General features: G+C 42.1%; 3 protein-coding genes across 9 annotated transcripts; all 3 read left to right on the forward strand.

Annotated features, from left to right (window-relative positions):
* Window positions 1-1,350: 1,350 nt before the first annotated feature.
* Window positions 1,351-3,912, forward strand: LOC123723734 (zinc finger protein 135). 2 transcript variants are annotated; one of them, XM_014201418.2, is made up of 2 exons: window positions 1,351-1,450; window positions 2,106-3,912. In XM_014201418.2, exon 2 carries the CDS (start codon window positions 2,160-2,162, stop codon window positions 3,309-3,311), a length of 1,152 nt encoding a protein of 383 aa, XP_014056893.1. In that variant the 5' UTR covers window positions 1,351-1,450; window positions 2,106-2,159; the 3' UTR covers window positions 3,312-3,912. The 2 variants fall into 2 exon arrangements, with proteins under 2 accessions (XP_014056893.1, XP_014056892.1); XM_014201417.2 differs by having other exon boundaries at window positions 1,409-1,621.
* Window positions 3,913-4,135: 223 nt separating this feature from the next.
* On the forward strand, window positions 4,136-16,376 carry LOC106605597 (uncharacterized). Of its 5 annotated transcripts, none has more exons than XM_014201414.2 (5): window positions 4,136-4,637; window positions 10,391-10,534; window positions 10,890-11,064; window positions 11,208-11,340; window positions 11,562-16,376. In XM_014201414.2, the coding sequence occupies exons 4-5, from the start codon at window positions 11,260-11,262 to the stop codon at window positions 15,531-15,533; spliced, it is 4,053 nt and encodes a 1,350-aa protein (XP_014056889.2). In that variant the 5' UTR covers window positions 4,136-4,637; window positions 10,391-10,534; window positions 10,890-11,064; window positions 11,208-11,259; the 3' UTR covers window positions 15,534-16,376. The 5 variants fall into 5 exon arrangements, with proteins under 5 accessions (XP_014056889.2, XP_014056891.2, XP_014056890.2 ...); XM_014201416.2 differs by having other exon boundaries at window positions 10,414-10,534; XM_014201415.2 differs by lacking the exon at window positions 11,208-11,340 and having other exon boundaries at window positions 10,414-10,534.
* A 322-nt stretch (window positions 16,377-16,698) lies between these two features.
* LOC106605579 (zinc finger protein 135-like) lies at window positions 16,699-19,480 on the forward strand. 2 transcript variants are annotated; one of them, XM_014201389.2, is made up of 4 exons: window positions 16,699-17,050; window positions 17,367-17,543; window positions 17,725-18,331; window positions 18,605-19,480. In XM_014201389.2, exons 3-4 carry the CDS (start codon window positions 17,839-17,841, stop codon window positions 18,769-18,771), a joined length of 660 nt encoding a protein of 219 aa, XP_014056864.1. In that variant the 5' UTR covers window positions 16,699-17,050; window positions 17,367-17,543; window positions 17,725-17,838; the 3' UTR covers window positions 18,772-19,480. The 2 variants fall into 2 exon arrangements, with proteins under 2 accessions (XP_014056864.1, XP_045574630.1); XM_045718674.1 differs by having other exon boundaries at window positions 16,699-17,543.
* The last annotated feature ends 206 nt before the right edge of the window (window positions 19,481-19,686 follow it).

The raw sequence follows: 19,686 nt of genomic DNA on the forward strand, positions 1-19,686 counted from the left end.
GAGGACAGATTATTTTTTCACGCTTCAGCACTTGGCAATTCCGTTCTGTGAGCTAGATGTTTCCACTTCACAATAAAAGCACTTACAGTTGACCAGGGTGGCTCTAACGGCAGACATTTGACGAACTGACTTGTTGGAAAGGTGGCATCTTATGACGTACTACTTTGAGTCACTGAGCTGTTCAGTAAGGCCATTCTACTGGCAGTGTTTGTCTATGGAGATTGCATGGCTGTGTGCTTGGTTTTATACGCTTGTCAGCAGCGGGTGTGGCTGAAATGGCTGAATCCACTCATTTGAAGGGCTGTCCACATACTTTTGTGTGTATATATTTGAACACTTCCATCAAAACAGAAATGTATAGGAAATAGCATGTAGTGTGTGTTGCTCCTTGTTTTAATAAAGCCCCATTTAGAGATGAAAGATTTGAGTTGATTGTTGTCACTAACCAGGTTTCCAACCATTTTGTGTATGAATTACCTGATGCAGATATATACTCACGACAGGCCTGATGGAAACAGCAAATGTCTTGGTAAAATGCCACACAAGTTAATGCAATGGAAACCTGTTAAATGTATTTGGTACATAACTTAAAAAGCACCCAAACAGTTTGAACGCTACCATACAGAGTGTACACGTCGACCTTACCAACTTCAGACGAGTCTTGACACTTGTGGTGTTTGTGAGAGTATCCCCTTTCCAAAAAGTGGTCATAATAGTTGTTTCGGTCAAACCGTTCACTCTACAGAAGTTTTTTAGAAGACTTGTCTTATGGTCTGACAAACGGCACTCAAGCTCTTTCACTGCAGATGCGGAAGTGCGACACTGGGGGATGCGGTGGATTGAGATACATCCAATGCAAAAAAAACATCTCAAGTTTAAACTAGACTTTTGATGGGGATTTAGGAAATAATTACACGATGCTTGTCTCTGCCCTAACAATGAGATTCGTTGTCCACAGAGTGGAACAGCGGGCATTCAAGCTCCCGCCTATTCTCTTTGGATTGGTGGATACAACTCGTCATTTTGATATATATATTTGTTGACGTCAACCGTCTGTCTTCAGTGGAGATTGAGATGTTATGCTGGCCTCATATACATAGACAGTCTCAAATTTCACTAGGGATAACTTCACAGTTGCCGGGATGTCCCGTGCCTCTCACTTATGTAGTTACACTTTTTACAACCTAAGCATTACGAATCTTCTATTAGATCAAGTAAACCTCACGTATCAAAACAGCTATTCATTTTATCTTGACTAAATTCAACACAGTGATCCCATACAAAAACTCCTCCCTTGCTTTATAATTAATGTTCTGTGGACAGATTTTGGGCTGAGTAAACCCTCTCGCTTCGCCTCTTCATCTCTGACTCAACTAGTCACTTGCATACTCCAACCCGACAGGCGGCAGTGTCACATTGCATTTGGAAGTTTACCCGCCAACGAAACGAAGTAAGTTGTATTTTCCACCTCGCTGCCGCGGATGCGTTCCAAAATTCAGCCTATAAGGTTATGAAATATGAATAAAGCTACGTAGCAATATTATAGCAAAGTTACAAATGTCCGAATTTTATATCAATGGCAGTAATATGAACGTGGACAGCAGTGACTCCCCGGTGTAAGGTAATGCTGCTAACGTTAGCTAGGCTAGCTATGTTTTGGGATGCATAGCTGACTTTAGCTAGCTAGCTATACTAACAAAAACATTTCCTAGGCTGGATAGCTAACTAGCAACATAGCTTGGTATATAAATTACTTGTGTCGATGTATTATTAAGCTTTAGTTTGCAAATTGGGTTTAAGCTTTTGAACACCCCGCTGGTCCAAGAAACAAAGACCCCCAAATGTGGGCCAGCGCCGGGCTTGGGGTGACGACGTTTCATAGTGATTCACGACCAATGTGTTAGCTAGCTACATAGTGAAATTATCAATATCACACTACTTAACAAGTTATTTAAGTCTAAAGGCTAGCACGCCCTACAGCTACCTAATGTTGTGTTGCTGAAATATGTGCCCCGGTTTTTATGCAATACTTCCCTGTTGATATATAATTTGTGAACAGTAAAGTTGAACAGGCTTTCTAAACGATTATCCTTTCGTTACCTCAGACACTCCAGAGAGACCCTATTCTACATGAATCATCGCATCGAGGACCGGTCAAGATGCAAAAGCAGAACAATGTGAGAGGTGAAAGGGAGCTTGGTGATGGTGGACCCCCTTTTTGCTTTAGTTGTGAAATGATCTTTCCAGACCAAACCTCATTTCATGACCACTTTTGTCCTGCGGCTGGTTACATCTGCTCCTGTGGAACAGAGTTCTCCATGTATGTTGACATGATGGACCACAGTGGGTTACATGAACCAGGCCACACTGTAATTAATTATAGCACCATAAAGAAGGAACAATATCAGAGGGAGAGAGAGTACAAGGAGCAGCTTTCGAGGCTGGTATTGACGGCGGGGCAGGGAAGCTGGGCTCAGCCTGGACCGACTCCGATGCTATCGGCCCCTATGCCACGAGCCACAAAGCCTCCACCTGGTCCAAGTGCCCCAACAACGGACCTCTGGCACCAATTCCAGCCAGTGGTGTTGGTGGAGACCTTGCGCAAGTTTGGAAGGACAAAGCCCTACAGGTGTGCCTACTGTGAACTGGGCTTTGCAACAAAAGACTTACTCGTATGGCACCACAACACTCATGCAAGAAATAAAGTCCATGGCTGCCTGCGGTGCGGGGTTCTTCTGCTCAGCAACAACAAGTCACCACAGCCTGGCCACCACCAGTGTGGCTCATATCGGGCAACTCCTGAAACCAGATTTACCACTGCCACAGTGCTGAGTAACAGGAAACAGCCCGTGGGGTATGCTAAGGTTGTCCAGCGTCAGCACTGTCCTGACCCGTTCAATGGGGAGCTGCAGCTAGGGATGCATATGGTCTCACAGCAGCCCGTTCCAGGGACTTCTGGAACAAAATACTTGAAGTGTAGAGTTTGTCAGGAGCCCTTCCAAACTGTCAAGCTGCTCGAGAGGCACCGTTGCACAATGGCAGCATCCTTTTTTGCGCAGGAACTGGGTCTGACGTCTGGCAAACAGCTCAATGGTCACAGAAAAGGGAAGGAGGGGACCAGCCCATACTCCTTTCCTCAAAGGAATGGTGACAAGGACCTGGCGTTCAACATTCAAACTTCAGCGAATGTAACTATATACGACCACAAGGCAGTAGGCCCGGATAGGGGCACCGGGTTGTCTGCCATTTCTGTAAAAACTGAGGTTTCAGATGATGACTGTTTTGTGATTGAGGATGCGTTTTCGTGCTAGTCGGAACTAGGAAACTCTGAAATTTCCGACTTGCTGACTGGTTGAACACGGCACATGTATAACAACCGGTTAGTAAGTCGGAAATGTCCGTGTTTCCTAGTTCTGACTAGTACGTGAATGCGGCATAAAAGCTCCTTCACCAAACCCAAGTCAGCTGTCATACCAACAATTAACCTCTTCCCTCCCAGTACTACAGACATGAACAGTGCAAAAAGCATTCCCAATGTGAACCCTCTGCATTTGCAACAGACAAACATCTTCTATGGGTATGGGTCCTTTTTGTCAGGTACCAGTTTAACTCTAATCTAACTACTCAATTTACAACTAATCTGTCAGTAGCCTAGGTTTTTTCAACAACAAAAAAGATCAGATGTGTGTCAAATGATATTGGAAATGTTACATATGCAGTATCAAATCAGTCTGTATAGTTCAGATAACCACAAACATTGTATGAAAGTTTGTCTTTTGAAAATGCTGTTTGTTTTTTGTACAGTAACTTTACTTAAAATTTGGTATAAGCAGCATTGGCCATATCACAAGAACATGTTGGTGCTTTTTAGCCATTTCCTTGGTCTTGGAATAAAATATTTTGTTTCCGCTCTCTCCCTTTCCTTTGTAGCAACTAAGGTGTAATAATCTGTGTTTTTCGTATTTCAGGGACCAAAGCAATAGCTGCAGCCATAAGTGATAGCTGGAAAAGCCTATATGGACACTCCTGACCTGCAAAAAAATTGTTTTCTCCAGAGTTACTTAAAATTGGGTTACGGTTAGAGGTAGGGTTAAGGTAAGAGACAGTTTTAGATTTTGGTTAGTTGTTTTACAACTCAGGGTCTGTTTTATAGCTTCTGCCAAGAGAGCTTGATGGAAATGCAGATCATGTATTCACTGATTGCTTGGGATAGCTCTCAGACATAGTTTGTCACTTGTGAATGCACATAGCACACAAAAATAGGGGTTGTCTTTATAATATTTTGCTATCATGAGAATTTTTTGGGGAAACTTTTTATTTTACACCGGTTGTCCACCATTGATGAGGTAGGCAGGCACCGCGACGCCATTTCCGGCCTACCGGATGTTGAGTGAGAAGAAAAAACAATTGAATCACGAATACAATAAGCTAACATTTAAAATTATGGCACTCGCCAATGTAGCTGAACGTTGGCGAAAACATAAATGTTATGTGCAATGCATCATTTATAAATATTGATATTTGTCGGGTTTGGTCTACAACACGGTATGTTGACGTTAGCTAGCTAGTAGCGCTTATCATGTCGACAGCTATCTAACTGGTGGTTCGAGGACAAGTTTGCAGTAAGACATTTTTGGGTGAGTAACTGCGAGTCTTACATTAACCTATCTTGCTATTGCGTGCATGTTTCTTTAGCTAACTAACTGGAGTTAGAGCATGTTTTCCAACATGTCGGCCTACCTGCAGAATTTCGCTATAGCTAACATTAGTTGACACAGCTACATACAGTGCCTTCAGAAAGTATTCACACCCCTGACTTTTCCCACATTTTGTTATGTTATGGCCTACTTTTCAAATTGATTACATTGAGATTTTGTCACAGACCTATGCACAATACCCCATACTGTCAAAGTGAAATGATGTTCTTAGAAATGATTACAAATGAATTCAAAATGAAAAGCTGAAATGTCTTGAGTCAAGTATTCAACCTCGTTATAGAAAGCCTAAATAGGTTCAAGAGTTAAAATGTGCCTAAGTCACATAAGTTGCATGGGCACCAGTGAAATAATGTTTAACTTAATTTTTGAATGACTACCGCATCTGTACTCCACACACAAAATTATCTGTAAGGTCCCTCAGTCGAGTTGTGATTTACAAACACCGATTCAACCACAAAGACCAGGGAGGTTTTCCAATGCTAAGCAAATAAGGGCAGCTATTGGTAGATGGGTAAAAAATAAAAAAGCAGACATTTAATATCCTTTAGAACATGGTGAAGTTATTAATTACTTTTATTTTATTTCACCAGGTAGGCCAGTTGAGAACAAGTTCTCATTTACAACTGTGACCTGGCCAAGATAAAGCAAAGCAGTACAACACAAACAACACAGAGTTACACATGGGTTAAACTAATGTACAGTCAATAACACAATAGAAAAATCTATATACAGTGTGTGCAAATGTAAGATTAGGGAGGTAAGGCAATAAATAGGCCATAGTGGCAAAATAATTACACTTTAGCAATTAAACACTGGAGTGATGGATTGTGCAGAAGATGACTAAGTAGAGATACTGGGGTGCAAAGGAGCAAAAAGATAAATAACAATTTGGGGATGAGGGAGTTGGGTGGGCTATTTACAGATGGGCTTTGTACAGGTGCAATGATCGGTAAGCGGCTCTGACAGCTGATGCTTAAAGTTAGAGAGGGAGATATGAGTCTCCAGCTTCAGGGATTTTTGCAATTCGTTCCAGTCATTGGCAGCAGAGAACTGGAAAGTTAGGCGGCCAAAGGAGGACTTGGCTTTGGGGATGACCAGTGATCTATACCTTCTGGAGCGCGTGCTACGGGTGGGTGCTGCTATGGTGACCAGTGATCTGAGAAAAGGCTGGGAGTTACCTAGCAAAGACTAATCGATGACCTGAAGCCAGTGGGTTTGGCGACGAATATGAAGCGAGGGCCAGCCAACAGGAGCGTACAGGTCGCAGTGGTGGGTAGTATATGGGGCTTTGGTGATAAAACAGATGGCACTGTGATAGACTACATCCAATTTGATGAGTAGAGTGTTGGAGGCTATTTTGTAAATGACATCGCAGAAGTCAAGGATTGGTAGGATAGTCAGTTTTACGAGGGTATGTTTGGCAGCATAAGTGAAGGATGCTTTGTTGCGGAATAGGAAGCCGATTCTAGATTTAATTTTGGATATGAGATGCTGAATGTGAGTCTGGAAGGAGAGTTTGCAGTCTAACCAGACACCTAGGTATTTGCAGTTGTCCACATTAGAGGTCGACCGATTAATCGGAATGGCCGATTTAATTAGGGCCGGTTTCACGTTTTTATAACAATCGGAAATCGGTATTTTTGGCTGCCGATTTGACCGTTTTTAAAAAAACTTTTGTACATTTTTTTTTTTTACACCTTTATTTAACTAGGCAAGTCAGTTAAGAACACATTCTTATTTTCAATGACGGCCTAGGAACGTTGGGTTAACTGCCTTGTTCAGGGGCAGAACAACAGATTTTTACCTTGTCAGCTCAGGGATTCAATCGTGCAACCTTACGGTTAACTAGTCCAACGCTCTAACCACCTGCTTTACATTGCACTCCACGAGGTTACGCGAATGCAGTAAGAAGCCAAGGTAAGTTGCTAGCTAGCATTAAACTTATCTTATAAAAAACAATCAATCAATCATAATCACTAGTTAACTACACATGGTTGATGATATTACTAGTTTATCTAGCCTGCCCTGTGTTGCATATAATCGCTTAGGTACACGTTGCTCCAACCATAAACATCAATGCCTTTCTTAAAATCAATACACAAGTATATATTTTTAAACCTGCATATTTAGTTCATATTGCCTGCTAACATGAATTTCTTTTAACTAGGGAAAATGTGTCACTTCTCTTGCAAACAGAGTCAGGGTATATGCAGCAGTTTGGGCCGCCTGGCTCGTTGCGAACTGCGAAGACTATTTCTTCCTAACAAAGACAGCCGACTTCGCCAAACAGGGGATGATTTAACGAAAGCGCATTTGCACGTCTGTCATTGCACGTCTGTACCTAACCATAAACATCAATGCCTTTCTTAAAATCAATACACAGAAGTATATATTTTTAAACCTGCATATTTAGCTAAAAGAAATCCAGGTTAGCAGGCAATATTAACCAGGTGAAATTGTGTAATTTTGCGTTCATTGCACGCAGTCAGGGTATATGCAACAGTTTGGGCCGCCTGGCTCGTTGCGAGCTAATTTGCCAGAATTCTATGTAATTATGACATAACATTGAGGGTTGTGCAATGTAACAGGAATAACGTTTTGTTTTCGAGATGATAGTTTCCGGATTCGACCATATTAATGACCTAAGGCTTGTGTTTCTGTTTGTTATTATGTTATAATTAAGTCTATGATTTGATAGAGCAGTCTGACTGAGCAGTGGTAGGCAGCAGCAGGCTCGTAAGCATTCATTCAAAATAGCACTTTAGTGCGTTTTGCCAGCAGTCCTTCGCAATGCATTGCGCTGTTTATGACTTCAAGCGTGTCAACTCCCAAGATGAGGCTGGTGTAACCGATGTGGAATGGATAGCTAGTTAGCCGGGTGCGCGCGAATAGCGTTTCAAACGTCACTCGCTCTGAGACTTGGAGTAGTTGTTTCCCCTTCCTCTACATCGGTAACGCTGTTGTCGATGTGTTCCTGGTTCAAGCCCAGGTAGGAGCGAGGAGAGGGACGGAAGCTATACTGTTACACTGGCAATACTGAAGTGCCTATAAGAACATCCAATAGTCAAAGGTATATGAAATACAAATCGTATAGAGAGAAATAGTCCTATAATAACTACAACCTAAAACATCTTACCTGGGAATATTAAAGACTCATGTTAAAAGGAACCACCAGCTTTCATATGTTCTCATGTTCTGAGCAAGGAACTTAAACGTTAGCTTTTTTACATGGCACATATTGCACTTTTACTTTCTTCTCCAACACTTTGTTTTTGCATTATTTAAACCAAATTGAACATGTTTCATTATTTATTTGAGGCTAAATTGATTTTATTGATGTATTATATTAAGTTAAAATAAGTGTTCATTCAGTATTGTTGTAATTGTCATTGTTACAAATAAATAAATAAAACAATCGGCCGATTAATCGGTATCGGGTTTTTTTGGGGGGGGTCTTCCAATAATCGGTATCGGTGTTGAAAAATCATAATCGGTCGACCTCTAGTCCACATATTTTAAGTCAGAACCGTCCAGAGTAGTGATGCTAGACGGGCGGGCAGGTGCGGGCAGCGATTGGTTGAAGAGCATGCATTTAGTTTTACTTGCATTTAAGAGCAGTTGGAGGCCACGGAAGGAGTGTTGTATGGCATTGAAGCTTGTCTGGAGGTTTCTTAACATAGTGTCCAAAGAAGGGCCAGAAGTATACAGAATGCATAGAGGAGGATCAGAGAATCACCAGCAGCAAGAGCGACATCATTGATGTATACAGACAAAAGAGTCGGCCCGAGAATTGAACCCCCATAGAGACTGCCAGAGGTCCGGATAACAGGCACTCTGATTTGACACACTGAACTCTATCTGAGAAGTAGTTGGTGAACCAGGCGAGCCAGTCATTTGAGAAACCAAAGCTATTGAGTCTGCTGATAAGAATGCGGTGATTGACAGAGTCGAAAGCCTTGGCCAGGTCAATGAAGACTGCTGGACAGTATTGTCTTTTATCGATGGCGGTTATGATATCGTTTAGGACCTTGAGTGTGGCTGAGGTGCACCCATGACCCGCTCGGAAACCAGATTGCATAGCAGAGAAGGTACGGTGGTATTCGAAATGGTCGGTGATCTGTTTGTTAACTTTGCTTTCGAAGACCTTAGAAAGGCAGGGCAGGATGGATATAGGTCTGTAACAGCTTGGGTCTAGAGCGTCAAACCCTTTGAAGAGGGGGATGACCGCGGCAGCTTTCCAATCTTTAGGGATCTCAGACGATACGAAAGAGGTTGAACAAGCTAGTAATAGGGGTTGCAACAATTGTGGCGGATAATTTTAGAGAGGGTCCAGATTGTCTAGCCCAGCTGATTTGTCGGTGTCCAGATTTTGCCGCTCTTTCAGAACAAATTACACTGGATGGTGTATCAAAACACCTAGTCACTACAAAGATATAGGTGTCCTTCCTAACTCAGTTGCCAGAGAGGAAGGAAACTGCTCAGAGATTTCAACATGAGGCCAATGGTGACATTAAAACAATTAGAGTATAATGGCTGTGATTGGAGAAAACTGAGGATCGATCAACATTGTAAATTACTCCACGATACTAACATAAATGACAGTGAAAAGAAGGAAGCTTGTACAGAATATATTCCAAACATGAATCCTGTTTGCAATAAGACACTAAAGTAAAACTGCAAAAAATTTGGAAAATAAATTAACTTTATGTCCTGAACAATGTGTTATGTTTGGGGCAAATCCAACACATCACAGAGTACCACTGTTCATATTTTCAAACATGGCGGTAACTGTATCATGTTATGTGTATGCTTGTCACCGGCAAGGACTATAGTTTTTTTTTGTTAATAAAAATAAACGGAATAGAGCTAAGCACAGGCAAAATTCTAGAGGAAAACCTGGTTCACTCTGCTTTCCAACAGACACTGGGAGACAAATTAATCTTTCAGCAGGACAATAACCTAAAACACAAGGCAAAATATACACAGGAGTTGCTTACTAAGATGACATTGAATGTTCCTGAGTGGCCTAGTTAAAGTTTTGACTTATATCAGCTTCAAAATGTATGGCAATACTTTTTAAAATGACTGTCTAACAATGATCAACAGTCAACTTATCAGAGCTTGAAGATTTTTTTTTAAAGAATGTAAATATTGTACAATCCAGCTGTGCAAAGTTCTTCGAGCAGGTGAGTCAAGCTCATTCACATGGAGGTCCAAGTGCCTGCTGGTTTTTGTTTTTTACTATCAGTTAAAGACTAGACAACCAGGTGAGGGGAGCTCCTTACAAATCTGTGACCTTAATTCATCAATCAAGGAAAGAGTGAAAACCTGCAGACACTTGGCCCTCCATAGAATGACTTTGTCACATGTCTCAGAGACTTACCCAGAAAGACTCACTGCTGTAATCGCTTCCAAAGGTGATTCTAATATGTATTGACTCAGGCGTGTAAATACTTATGTAAATTATTAGATATTTCAGTATTTCATTTTCAATAAATATGTTTTCACTTTGTCATTATGGGGTATTGTGTGTAGAAGGGTGAGAAAAAAATATATTTTGAATTCTGACTAATAGTACAAAATGTGAAAGTCAAGGGGTATAAATACTTTCTGAAGGCACTGTAGCTAGCTGCTTACAGTGACAAGAGGAATAGATTTGGGAATTCTCGTAGCTTGTTCTTTTCACTTCGATTAGATCATCTGGATGTCAGACAGCCTCTATGGGTTGTGGTGCCTACAACCTATCAATTTGATTCAAGGCATGGAAGACACAAGTTGGAACATTCAAACCCAACAGAACAACACTACATCAGTGTGTGAGTATGTGAGATGCATGTGGGCTGTTTTTTGGTGAGAAAATTTGAATGACAGCATGGGGATAAAATGTTGCACAGGCTGCTAAATCTGGCGTGAGGAATACAGATGCAAAATTTACATTTTTTATTTATGATTTAAAGTCAGTAGCACAGCCCCAGCCCTGTCTTGTCCAATCTATAGAAGGGGTGTTCTTGGCTATTGTTCCAGGGGCCCCAGAAAGACTGACTAACATTTCTGCGTGCAAAGGGGAAGTTATCTGAAAATATAACATGACTTTTAGTTCGATAAACCAAGACAGTTTTCGATGTTATGATGTAGAATCACATGGCTCAAAGCACTGTTTCTTTTGTTAAGGTACCTGGAGACGGTAGTGGGGGTTACCTGGCTAGATTGTAGTGGAAGAGGAGACGCGTGGTTTGAACAAAAGCTGGATGATCGTTCTTGCCTGGGCTGTTATTGGAGGATCTATGTTGAACATTTACATTTTCCTCATCAGTCCTGCCAGAGAGCCTGCCTAAAAATAAAGACAGTAAGTATTAAAATAGCATAAGAAAGTCACTCGTGTATGTTGGAAATAGTAGCATCTTGTTACTAGTATCACAGAGGCTAGAAAAACTCCATCCTGAATCTAGTTTTAATGAGAATTCACCTCTTCCCTATGTGAAAATACAGAGCAAGAGACTGACTGACATGGGAAGTAAAATTTCCTTCAGTAGAGGAGTCAATGATGAGGAAACAGTCAGCATTATCTGCTGCCCATAGCAACCCTCCTGAACCCTTGCCTGCCCTGACTAACGAGAAACCGGTAACTGCTGATACTGGCAATGGAGACGCTACTGTTCTATGTGTCCCCCTTCAGGGTATTTTCATGTCTAGAACTGTGTATCTGATACAATATACCCATATATTTGTGTGATATGTGCTGTGTTTGCCTGTTTCTCTATATTTGATTATGAAAACTAAGACCGGCGCAAAATGAAAGCATTAACGTGTTATATCCTCTTTTTAAATATATATATTTTACAGCCATCTCAAGAGAAGATCAGCAAGGAGGTAGACAACTGCCATAACATGCGCCCTATGAAGGAGCCCTTACAAAGACCCCAACTACAGAGGGAAAGTAGAAGCCAACAGAACAAAGTGGTAGCTGAACCCTCTGATACACAGTCACTACCAGGTACCCCTGTTTTGCCTGTCCTTCCTAATCCCGGAGAGGTAAACTCTGGTGGCATTAATCACAGAAGAAAGAACACAAAGATGCAGGCAAACATGGAGAAAATGCATGTTAATTCACATGCTACTGGTCATGCTAACTTTCAATGTGAAAGTGCCAATCCTGAAGTGCATTTATCACTTACTGGGAGTGAGCAAACATTGAACTGTATCACAAAAGAGCTGGTGGGTGTAACAAGGCCAGCAGCGGTAGACGTTGTTAGGAAACGTGGTCGCCCTCACAAGAAGGCAAAGATGCTGCATACTGTGCTACAAACAGAGAAGAGTTCTCATCTGAGCACTGCAGAATCAAAGGATTGGAGTGAAACAATGTCTGACAGAGCGAATGACATTTCTTTTACTACAAACTGTGTAGAAAACATGGATGACACGTCTCTCAGAGCTATTGAAACAAAAGCAATACCTCTAAACTGTGAACCAAGCAATACAGTGGTGTCTGTTCTTGACTCGTCCCCCCAAGACCATCAACCAGCTGAATCCAGCCCTGTGGCTATCTCACCCTTGGAACCAAAAAGGAAAAGGGGACGACCAAAGGGGTCGACCAAGAAACGACCAGGAAAAACCATGAACACTATTTCAGTGCAACAATCCCATGTAACAGAAGAAAAAATGGTCATTAAAAAGGAACCTGATGAGATGCTATCTGAAAAGGAAAAGAGAGGAAACATTGGTCCTCAGCCTGAGGAAGCTCCTGTTGAGCCTAAACACAGAGTAGGACGAACACCAATGAAAACAACACTCGTGAGGCAGTTTGCATTAGCACAGAGAAAATCACAGAGAAAATCACGTTCTATTACAGCATCTGTGAATTCCCAGGACATTCCACCACATCAGAATATTGAGACTGAGCGTTCAGATTATATTCCAAGGCATGTGTCTGTGTCACTTAGTCGCATTGATTCTCAGAGAGGTGGGACTGCTGACATGATCTCTAATGTGAAGTGTGAGGATATTGAAATAGAGCTGGGTGATTTTAATTCCCTGGCACAGTCAAATTGTCTCATGTCTTTTCAATGCCACACTGACAGCAGTGTGAAGGTTGAGCCCTGTAATACTAGTTGTGATGGCACTGAGTTCAAAAAGCCACTCAAAGTCGACAAACGCAGAGAAACTGCTGGCACTGCTCCTAGAAAGCGGTCCCGGTTTGTTTTTGGAAAAACTAAATACAAAAAAGGAAAGAGGAAAAGGTCCATTGATGATCGAGGTAGACTCCAACGTGTGACCTCACAGGGAGATCCAGACACCATGTCAAAGCAGGCCGATGAAGGCAATGGTGATGTTGGAGAGGAGATGGACTGTGGCGAGTTAGCTTGGGAGTATGAGGGTAACACAAATGACAGCTTTTCAAATGGAAGTAAGTCAACAGATGAAGGATTTAAAGATTTGCCTGAAAGTCACCAAAATCCTATCATCACTGATGTAAACATGTTAGAAACTATGTCTCATGAGTCCTTTTTAAAATCAGATGTCGTACAAGGTGAAGAATTCACAAGTAAAGAAATCAAGAAAGAGAGAGATGGTGTAGGCGATGAAACTGAATATAACCCAACAAGCAGTTGTGGCCTGAAGGCTAGGGGTCGACCAAAAGGGAGACCAAAAGGCACAGGGAAAACGTGTGAGTACTGCGGTCGCCATTTTGATTTTGTGTCTGTATATACCGTCCATCTACGCACTCATACAGGCGAAAGGCCCTATAAGTGCATTGATTGTAACCAAGACTTTGCCCAGCTATCTAACTTAAAAAGTCATATCAAGAAACATAACAAGCGCTGTCGGCCTCTGAAGTGTCCTTATTGCAAAATGAAGTTCAGTAATTCAAAGGAATTGCTTGCTCATTGCAGGTGGCACTCGCAGAACCCGAACCAGGACTCTGAGTCTGGGAGTAAAATGAAGGATAACAGAAATGAGGCCAATCATACACCCCTTGTTTCTCTGAAAGAAAGGAGAAAAAGGGGAAAGGGGGGGATACTCAAATGCCACATTTGTGGGAAAGTATTTCCCTTTTGGTCTGGTCTGCAGGTTCATATACGTATGCACACTGGGGAAAAACCATATATCTGTAAAGTATGTGGGAAAGCCTTTAGTAATCGCTCATCAATTCGTATTCACGAGGTGACCCACTGGTCCATTAAGCCTTACAACTGCACACGGTGTGGGAAGAGTTTCACTCAGTTGTCATCTGCAAAAAAACATCCCTGCAAGGGTCTGAGGGAGAGTAATGACAGAGAGAGCCGGAAGAAGCCTTTCATATCTTTTACATGCCACATCTGCGAAGAGAGATTTGTTCAGAGGCGTCATTACAAAACCCACCTGAAAACCCATGCTGGTGTGAAGCTCTTTCGCTGTTTATTCTGTGACCAGCTGTTTAGTGTGATGTCAGAATTTGAAGAGCACCACCAATATTGCAACAAAGTTAGGGGGGAGAAGATGACATCTGAAGTTAGGATTTGGAAACCTAGAGCCCCTAATCAGCAAAGATCGCAGCAACCAAGTGTCAAGAGTCATTCACCAGTCAAGAGTCATTCACCAGTCAAGAGTCATTCACCAGTCACCCAATTAGTATTTCCTGCAGCTGCTGATAGTCAACCATTTCAGAACCTTGGACAGAGTTCAGCTTCCTCTGTCTCGTTGCTGAACTGTGAACCTACCCCACAGCAAAAACCAAGTGGGCATCAGTCTTCACAAACACATGCCAATAAAGCCATTGCTACAACTCTGCGCCCCTTCCAAACATGCATTATACCCACAAATAATCTCACCCCCCTTGTATCAAAGTTGAATAGTCTAGATCGTAAATCTGACCCGAGGAAGTACTTATGCCCACGTTGTGGAAGACTTTTCAGACACACAGGGAGACTCCGAGCCCACATGCTAACTCATGCCCACAGTCAGAGCTACACCTGTGACTGCTGTGGAAAGACCCTGGAAAGCTGGAAAAAGCTTTGGCTTCACCAGCGAGTCCACAGACAGAAACTAGGACGGTTCTCATGTCCAAAGTGTCGCCAAGGTTTCCGCTTCGTTGGGCCCTACAAGCAGCACATGCTGCGAGAACACCCGGAGTACCAGTGGATCGATGAGAGACCAAACAAAACTCTCCAAGGACTTGACCAGCAGCAGTGCCTGCCTTATCAATGTGAGGAGTGCAACGCCAGCTTCAGGACACTAGATTTGCTTTTCAATCATCAGCTTTGCCATTCCTCACCAGTTGACCACAGTATGTGGATACAGGACGACTGCTATGATTATTCTCCCTCGACACATGAACATGATGTACCTTCCAACATGAATGGATTTGACCCTCACATGAACAGTGGCGTAACACACTCCCATCAGGAACTCCACCATACCTACTACCCTTCTCCGCCTCTTCAAGCAAACCACCCACAAGGTTCACATCTCCTTCATTACTTTTCCAATCATTCAGACCTACTACATTCACTGTCACCCCTTATACCCGTGCCTCCCCCAATGCAACACCCAGGTTTCCAACCAGGCCTCCGGTCATATGCCTCCACCCAGCCGCTCGCAAGCCCTCTATCACCACTGTACTCACAGGTAGAGACCGTTCCATACCCTGACAGAAAAGATGGGAATGTAAACAGGAAGCGGAGTAGAATTTATGGGAATGCGACTAAACGTGCAGCTAGATCCAAGGAGGACAAGGCGACAATGAGAGGTTTGGATTGTGCGGAGTGTGGTGTTCAGTTTCCTGCTGTCTCACAACTTTATGAGCATTATTTGCAGCATGCCAGGGGAGAGGTGTAAGAAGTGAAAATGAGGGACCTTTTTCTATCACAAAGCCACATTATCCCCCATCTCTTTCTCAGAGGTTTACCTCTATCAGTTTAGAAATGACTCATATGTCAACCAACAAAAGTGGCATTTTTAACACATAAGGGGTTGTTGTATTGATGTGTTTGAGTGAATATTCTGTTGAATGGAGATTGTTATTCTGGTTGCTTGTTGGTCATTAGGGAAGCTGATTACTTTTGGTTGTTATTTGAATTACTTACACTATGATCAATTTTAAATTGACAGTATTTTATTTTTCATTGGCGGGTGTCCCTTAATCTGAAAAGATGGTCAGTGCTTTTATATATTTCAGTAGTTGTAGCAGGTTTTGAGACGAGGACAGATCATGGCCTGCAATATATTTTTCAATGGTAGTTTGAGTGTAAATTACAATGCTTGATCATGGAACATTGTCATACCTCTTAATGTCATTGTTAACCTCTTCCTGTCAGACTCTGATTCTCAACTGATGATTTATGTCATTTAGCCTACCAATACAAGTGATTAACATCTATTTTAATTTTGTCCATTTATTTAAAAGAAAATGATAAACCTCATGTTTTGCATGTTAGTCATTTATTCTGTGGTTGTGTTCATTTGTAATTTATGCAAAAATAATATTTTCACTGCCAGTACTCTAGTCTTTTTACCTAATAGGCCTACATTCCCTCATGTTTACAGAAAGTTATTTTGTTTAGAAAAGCAGTTCTTGTTCTGTTGCTGATGAACTGACAGCTGTTTACATACTGTATATTTTACTTTCTAGTTTCACTCAGTTATTAATGTGTCAGACAAAAATAAAAGCCACCTTTCTAATGTTGTGCTTATTTAATTGCAGACATATAGCCTAGCACAAGTACATATGTAGGCATACAGGACACGTCGTGGGATTCACTTGCTGGTTCGAATGATTTTGTTGTCGAATGCCCTTTTGAAGGCACTACTCTCATAGAACTATTGAATGGTTTTGTAGTTTGCTCACTTTGGAGAACAAGCTAACTTCCCCAGATGATAGGGAGTCAATGAAAGGTTCAACAAGACTAACTTTGAATTCAGATTGATGTGTTATGGACTACATTTTAACTCATTTCAATTGTTACTAAATGTAATTACTATTCAGGAATTCCTTTTTTTGCGCCCTTATGTATTGTGTAAAATTGTAACAAAGCATTATTATAAGGGTGAGGCGCCGCTAATAGTTTATTACGGTTACAGACGACAATGGGGTGTGATCCAAATGGGCGGCAGTAAATCAGTCACGCCACCGTCAAAGCGTTGGGGTGAAAAAAATGTTCTTCACAATCCTATCATCGGATGCGCACGGGTTGACATCAAACATGAAAAAGATGCATATCATTTAGTTATAATGCAAATATGTGTATTCTACTGCAAGAAAGAGATGTAGTTTACCGGTATCTTTGAAATATTTGACACCCTTGCAATAAACCGCAAGGGACAGAGGACCCATTGAATATTGAGGAGCAAGCAAGGTAGGCGACAGAATTTGAGGTTATTGACGGTCTCAGCCATATTCTATCCATGAAACCTTGCACCAATTAGTCACCGAGGTGTCCTGCGTGAAGGTGTTCTGTTTTGACCAAAATATGTTATCTTTACTGCGAAGGCTATAAACTGAAGAAATTACACACATGTTATTTAACCATGCAGGAAAAGTAGTCTGATCGGTGACCAGAGTATGGTTCTACAGCTGACAGACTGTTTATAATAAGCCTTAGCAATAAGGACCAAATGTTCAGGCCATTTCTTTTTGATCATACCCTATTGATGTGCCTACTAATCTCAAAGAATACAATAGGATGAAGACAGTATGTGGTAAAGGAGGGACATTGGATGGTGACATGCTGATGGTCATTGTTAAACAAGAGGAAGAAGACCAAATGGAGCAGATGTCCAATGGTCCACTGTCATCTGACACGCTCATCAAACAGGAGCAAGAAGAGGGCCTAGAACAAGACACTACAGGTGGGTCCAAATAAGTGTTTAGGAGCCTGCAAGCCAACACTTGCACAGAAACGGAATTGTAGTATTGATCATTTTACAACACGATACAATATATTAATCTTATTTTCAACCTTGATTCTCAACACATTCTCTTCCTTCACTCTTGCTATCCCACTAAATCACGGTCGCGCTTCAACTCCAGCTCCCGACGACCAACTCCCTGAGGAAACAGACACCCTGGAAGAAGCAGAGGAGGAGAAAAAGAGGAGGAAGGGAAAGACAGAGGAGAGGTGCTGGTCTGCTGTTGAGACTGAGGATGTCTGGGTCAGACTCCAGTTGGTGCTGCAGACTGTGTCAGCGCTGCTTCAGTTCCTCCTGGCAGCTAACGGGACACTGTTGTACTGGCATGGCGGGGGAGGACGGGGTCGCCCACGGCCACAAGGTCAAACTGGAGTTCCAGTGCCCAGTGTGTGGCGACCGCTTCCTCCGCCCCACTGCCTTCATCATGCACAAGCGCAGACACATGGGCCAGTCCCAGAACGTCTGTGGGGTCTGTGGACGGACGCTCAAGAGCCTGCGCAAGCTGGCCTCCCACAAGCGCTCACACTCCTGCCGCCGCAGGACTGTGGCTGAACGACAGCAGTGCCATGACTGCAGCCAGAGCTTCTGCAACCTGACAGCACTCAGAAGCCACCGGGAGAGACAGCACGGAGAGGAGAGGATCTGGGAGGATGAGGAGGACAGGGCGGTGAGAGAGGAAGAAGAGGGAAGCACTGCAGTAATCTCTAATGATTCAACCAGAGTTTCAGGTAAGGCTGGTTCTTTATTAATATTTCCTCTTGTTTAGGCTATGGATTCACCTCTCATTTGCAGGGTACTTGGAATTCTGTGAACTTGTGTCTTGAATCTGATTATTCTGTTCTAGATATGATATGCATCTTGTTATTTTCTCTTTTCAATGACTCAGTATTTACCTGTATTTGACAATGTTTCCTCTTTGCAGCAAATCACATCACTTGTGTATCCACTGGTTCTCCTGACCCTGTCTAATTGCTTTCTCTTCCCGACACCTACTTCACCAGGGAATGCCTACCTGACTTCTAGACCTGCCAGGGGTCAACTACGACCCTATCGCTGCTCCTCCTGTGGAGAGAGATTCATACAGGAAAGCACCCTGACCAAACACTGCACTGATGGTTCTGGGAGCATAGATACCAAGATGAAGAGGACAAGAGGCAAGTTGGAGTGATATATATATATATATATATATATATAGGAAAGAGGGCCTTGACTAACTATTTACAAAGTTGTTTAATGAAGAAATTACGTGTCACTTAGGATAAATCAAATATCATTTCATTGTAGGCCTTAGTGTCAACCCTTATGCCAACTTTCTCCAACACCAACAGAATCTTCACAAAATATATTTTGAATTAATACCTCTTCTAGGGCTGTGATGATACCAGTATCGCAATATTTTTTTCCATGGCAAAAATGAAAACATGAAGCAGACCGGACTCTTTGGTCCTTTTATTATCCAAGCTATAAGCTTTGAAAATAAATACGTGATTCTGGATAAAAACATAATGTTTGTTTCCAACTTCAAGGCTGTTTCCCCAAAGAAGTTAAATCCACTTCGTGTTTTGTTTCCTTGCCATGATACTGGTATCAAAATGGAGTAGTTTTCAAAATAAAAGCCTGACCATATTTATTAGAGATTCACAGAAAAAAAAGTGTTTCTCCTGTACCATGATTAAAGATGAAAACAGACCAAACCATCTTTTGATCATTTTGATAGCAATAATGTCTGTACTACGACATGTAAACTACATGAACAAAAGTATGTGAACACCTGCTCATCGAACATCTCACTCCAAAATCATGAGTATTAATATGGAATTGGTCCCCCCTTTGCTGCTATAACAGCCTCCACTCTTTTGGGAAGGCTTTCCATTAGATGTTGGAACATTACTGTGGGTACTTCCATTCAGCCACGAGCATTAGTGAGGTCGGGCACTGATGTTGGGCGATTAGGCCTGGCTCGCAGTCTGAGTTCCAATTCATCCTAAAAGTGTTCGATGTGGTCGAGGTCAGGGCTCTATGCAGGCCTGTCAAGTTCTTCCACACCGATCTCAACAAACCATTTCTGTATGGACCTCGCTTT

The sequence above is a fragment of the Salmo salar genome, chromosome ssa05 (genome assembly GCF_905237065.1).
Source record: "Salmo salar chromosome ssa05, Ssal_v3.1, whole genome shotgun sequence".
NCBI lineage: Eukaryota > Metazoa > Chordata > Actinopteri > Salmoniformes > Salmonidae > Salmo > Salmo salar.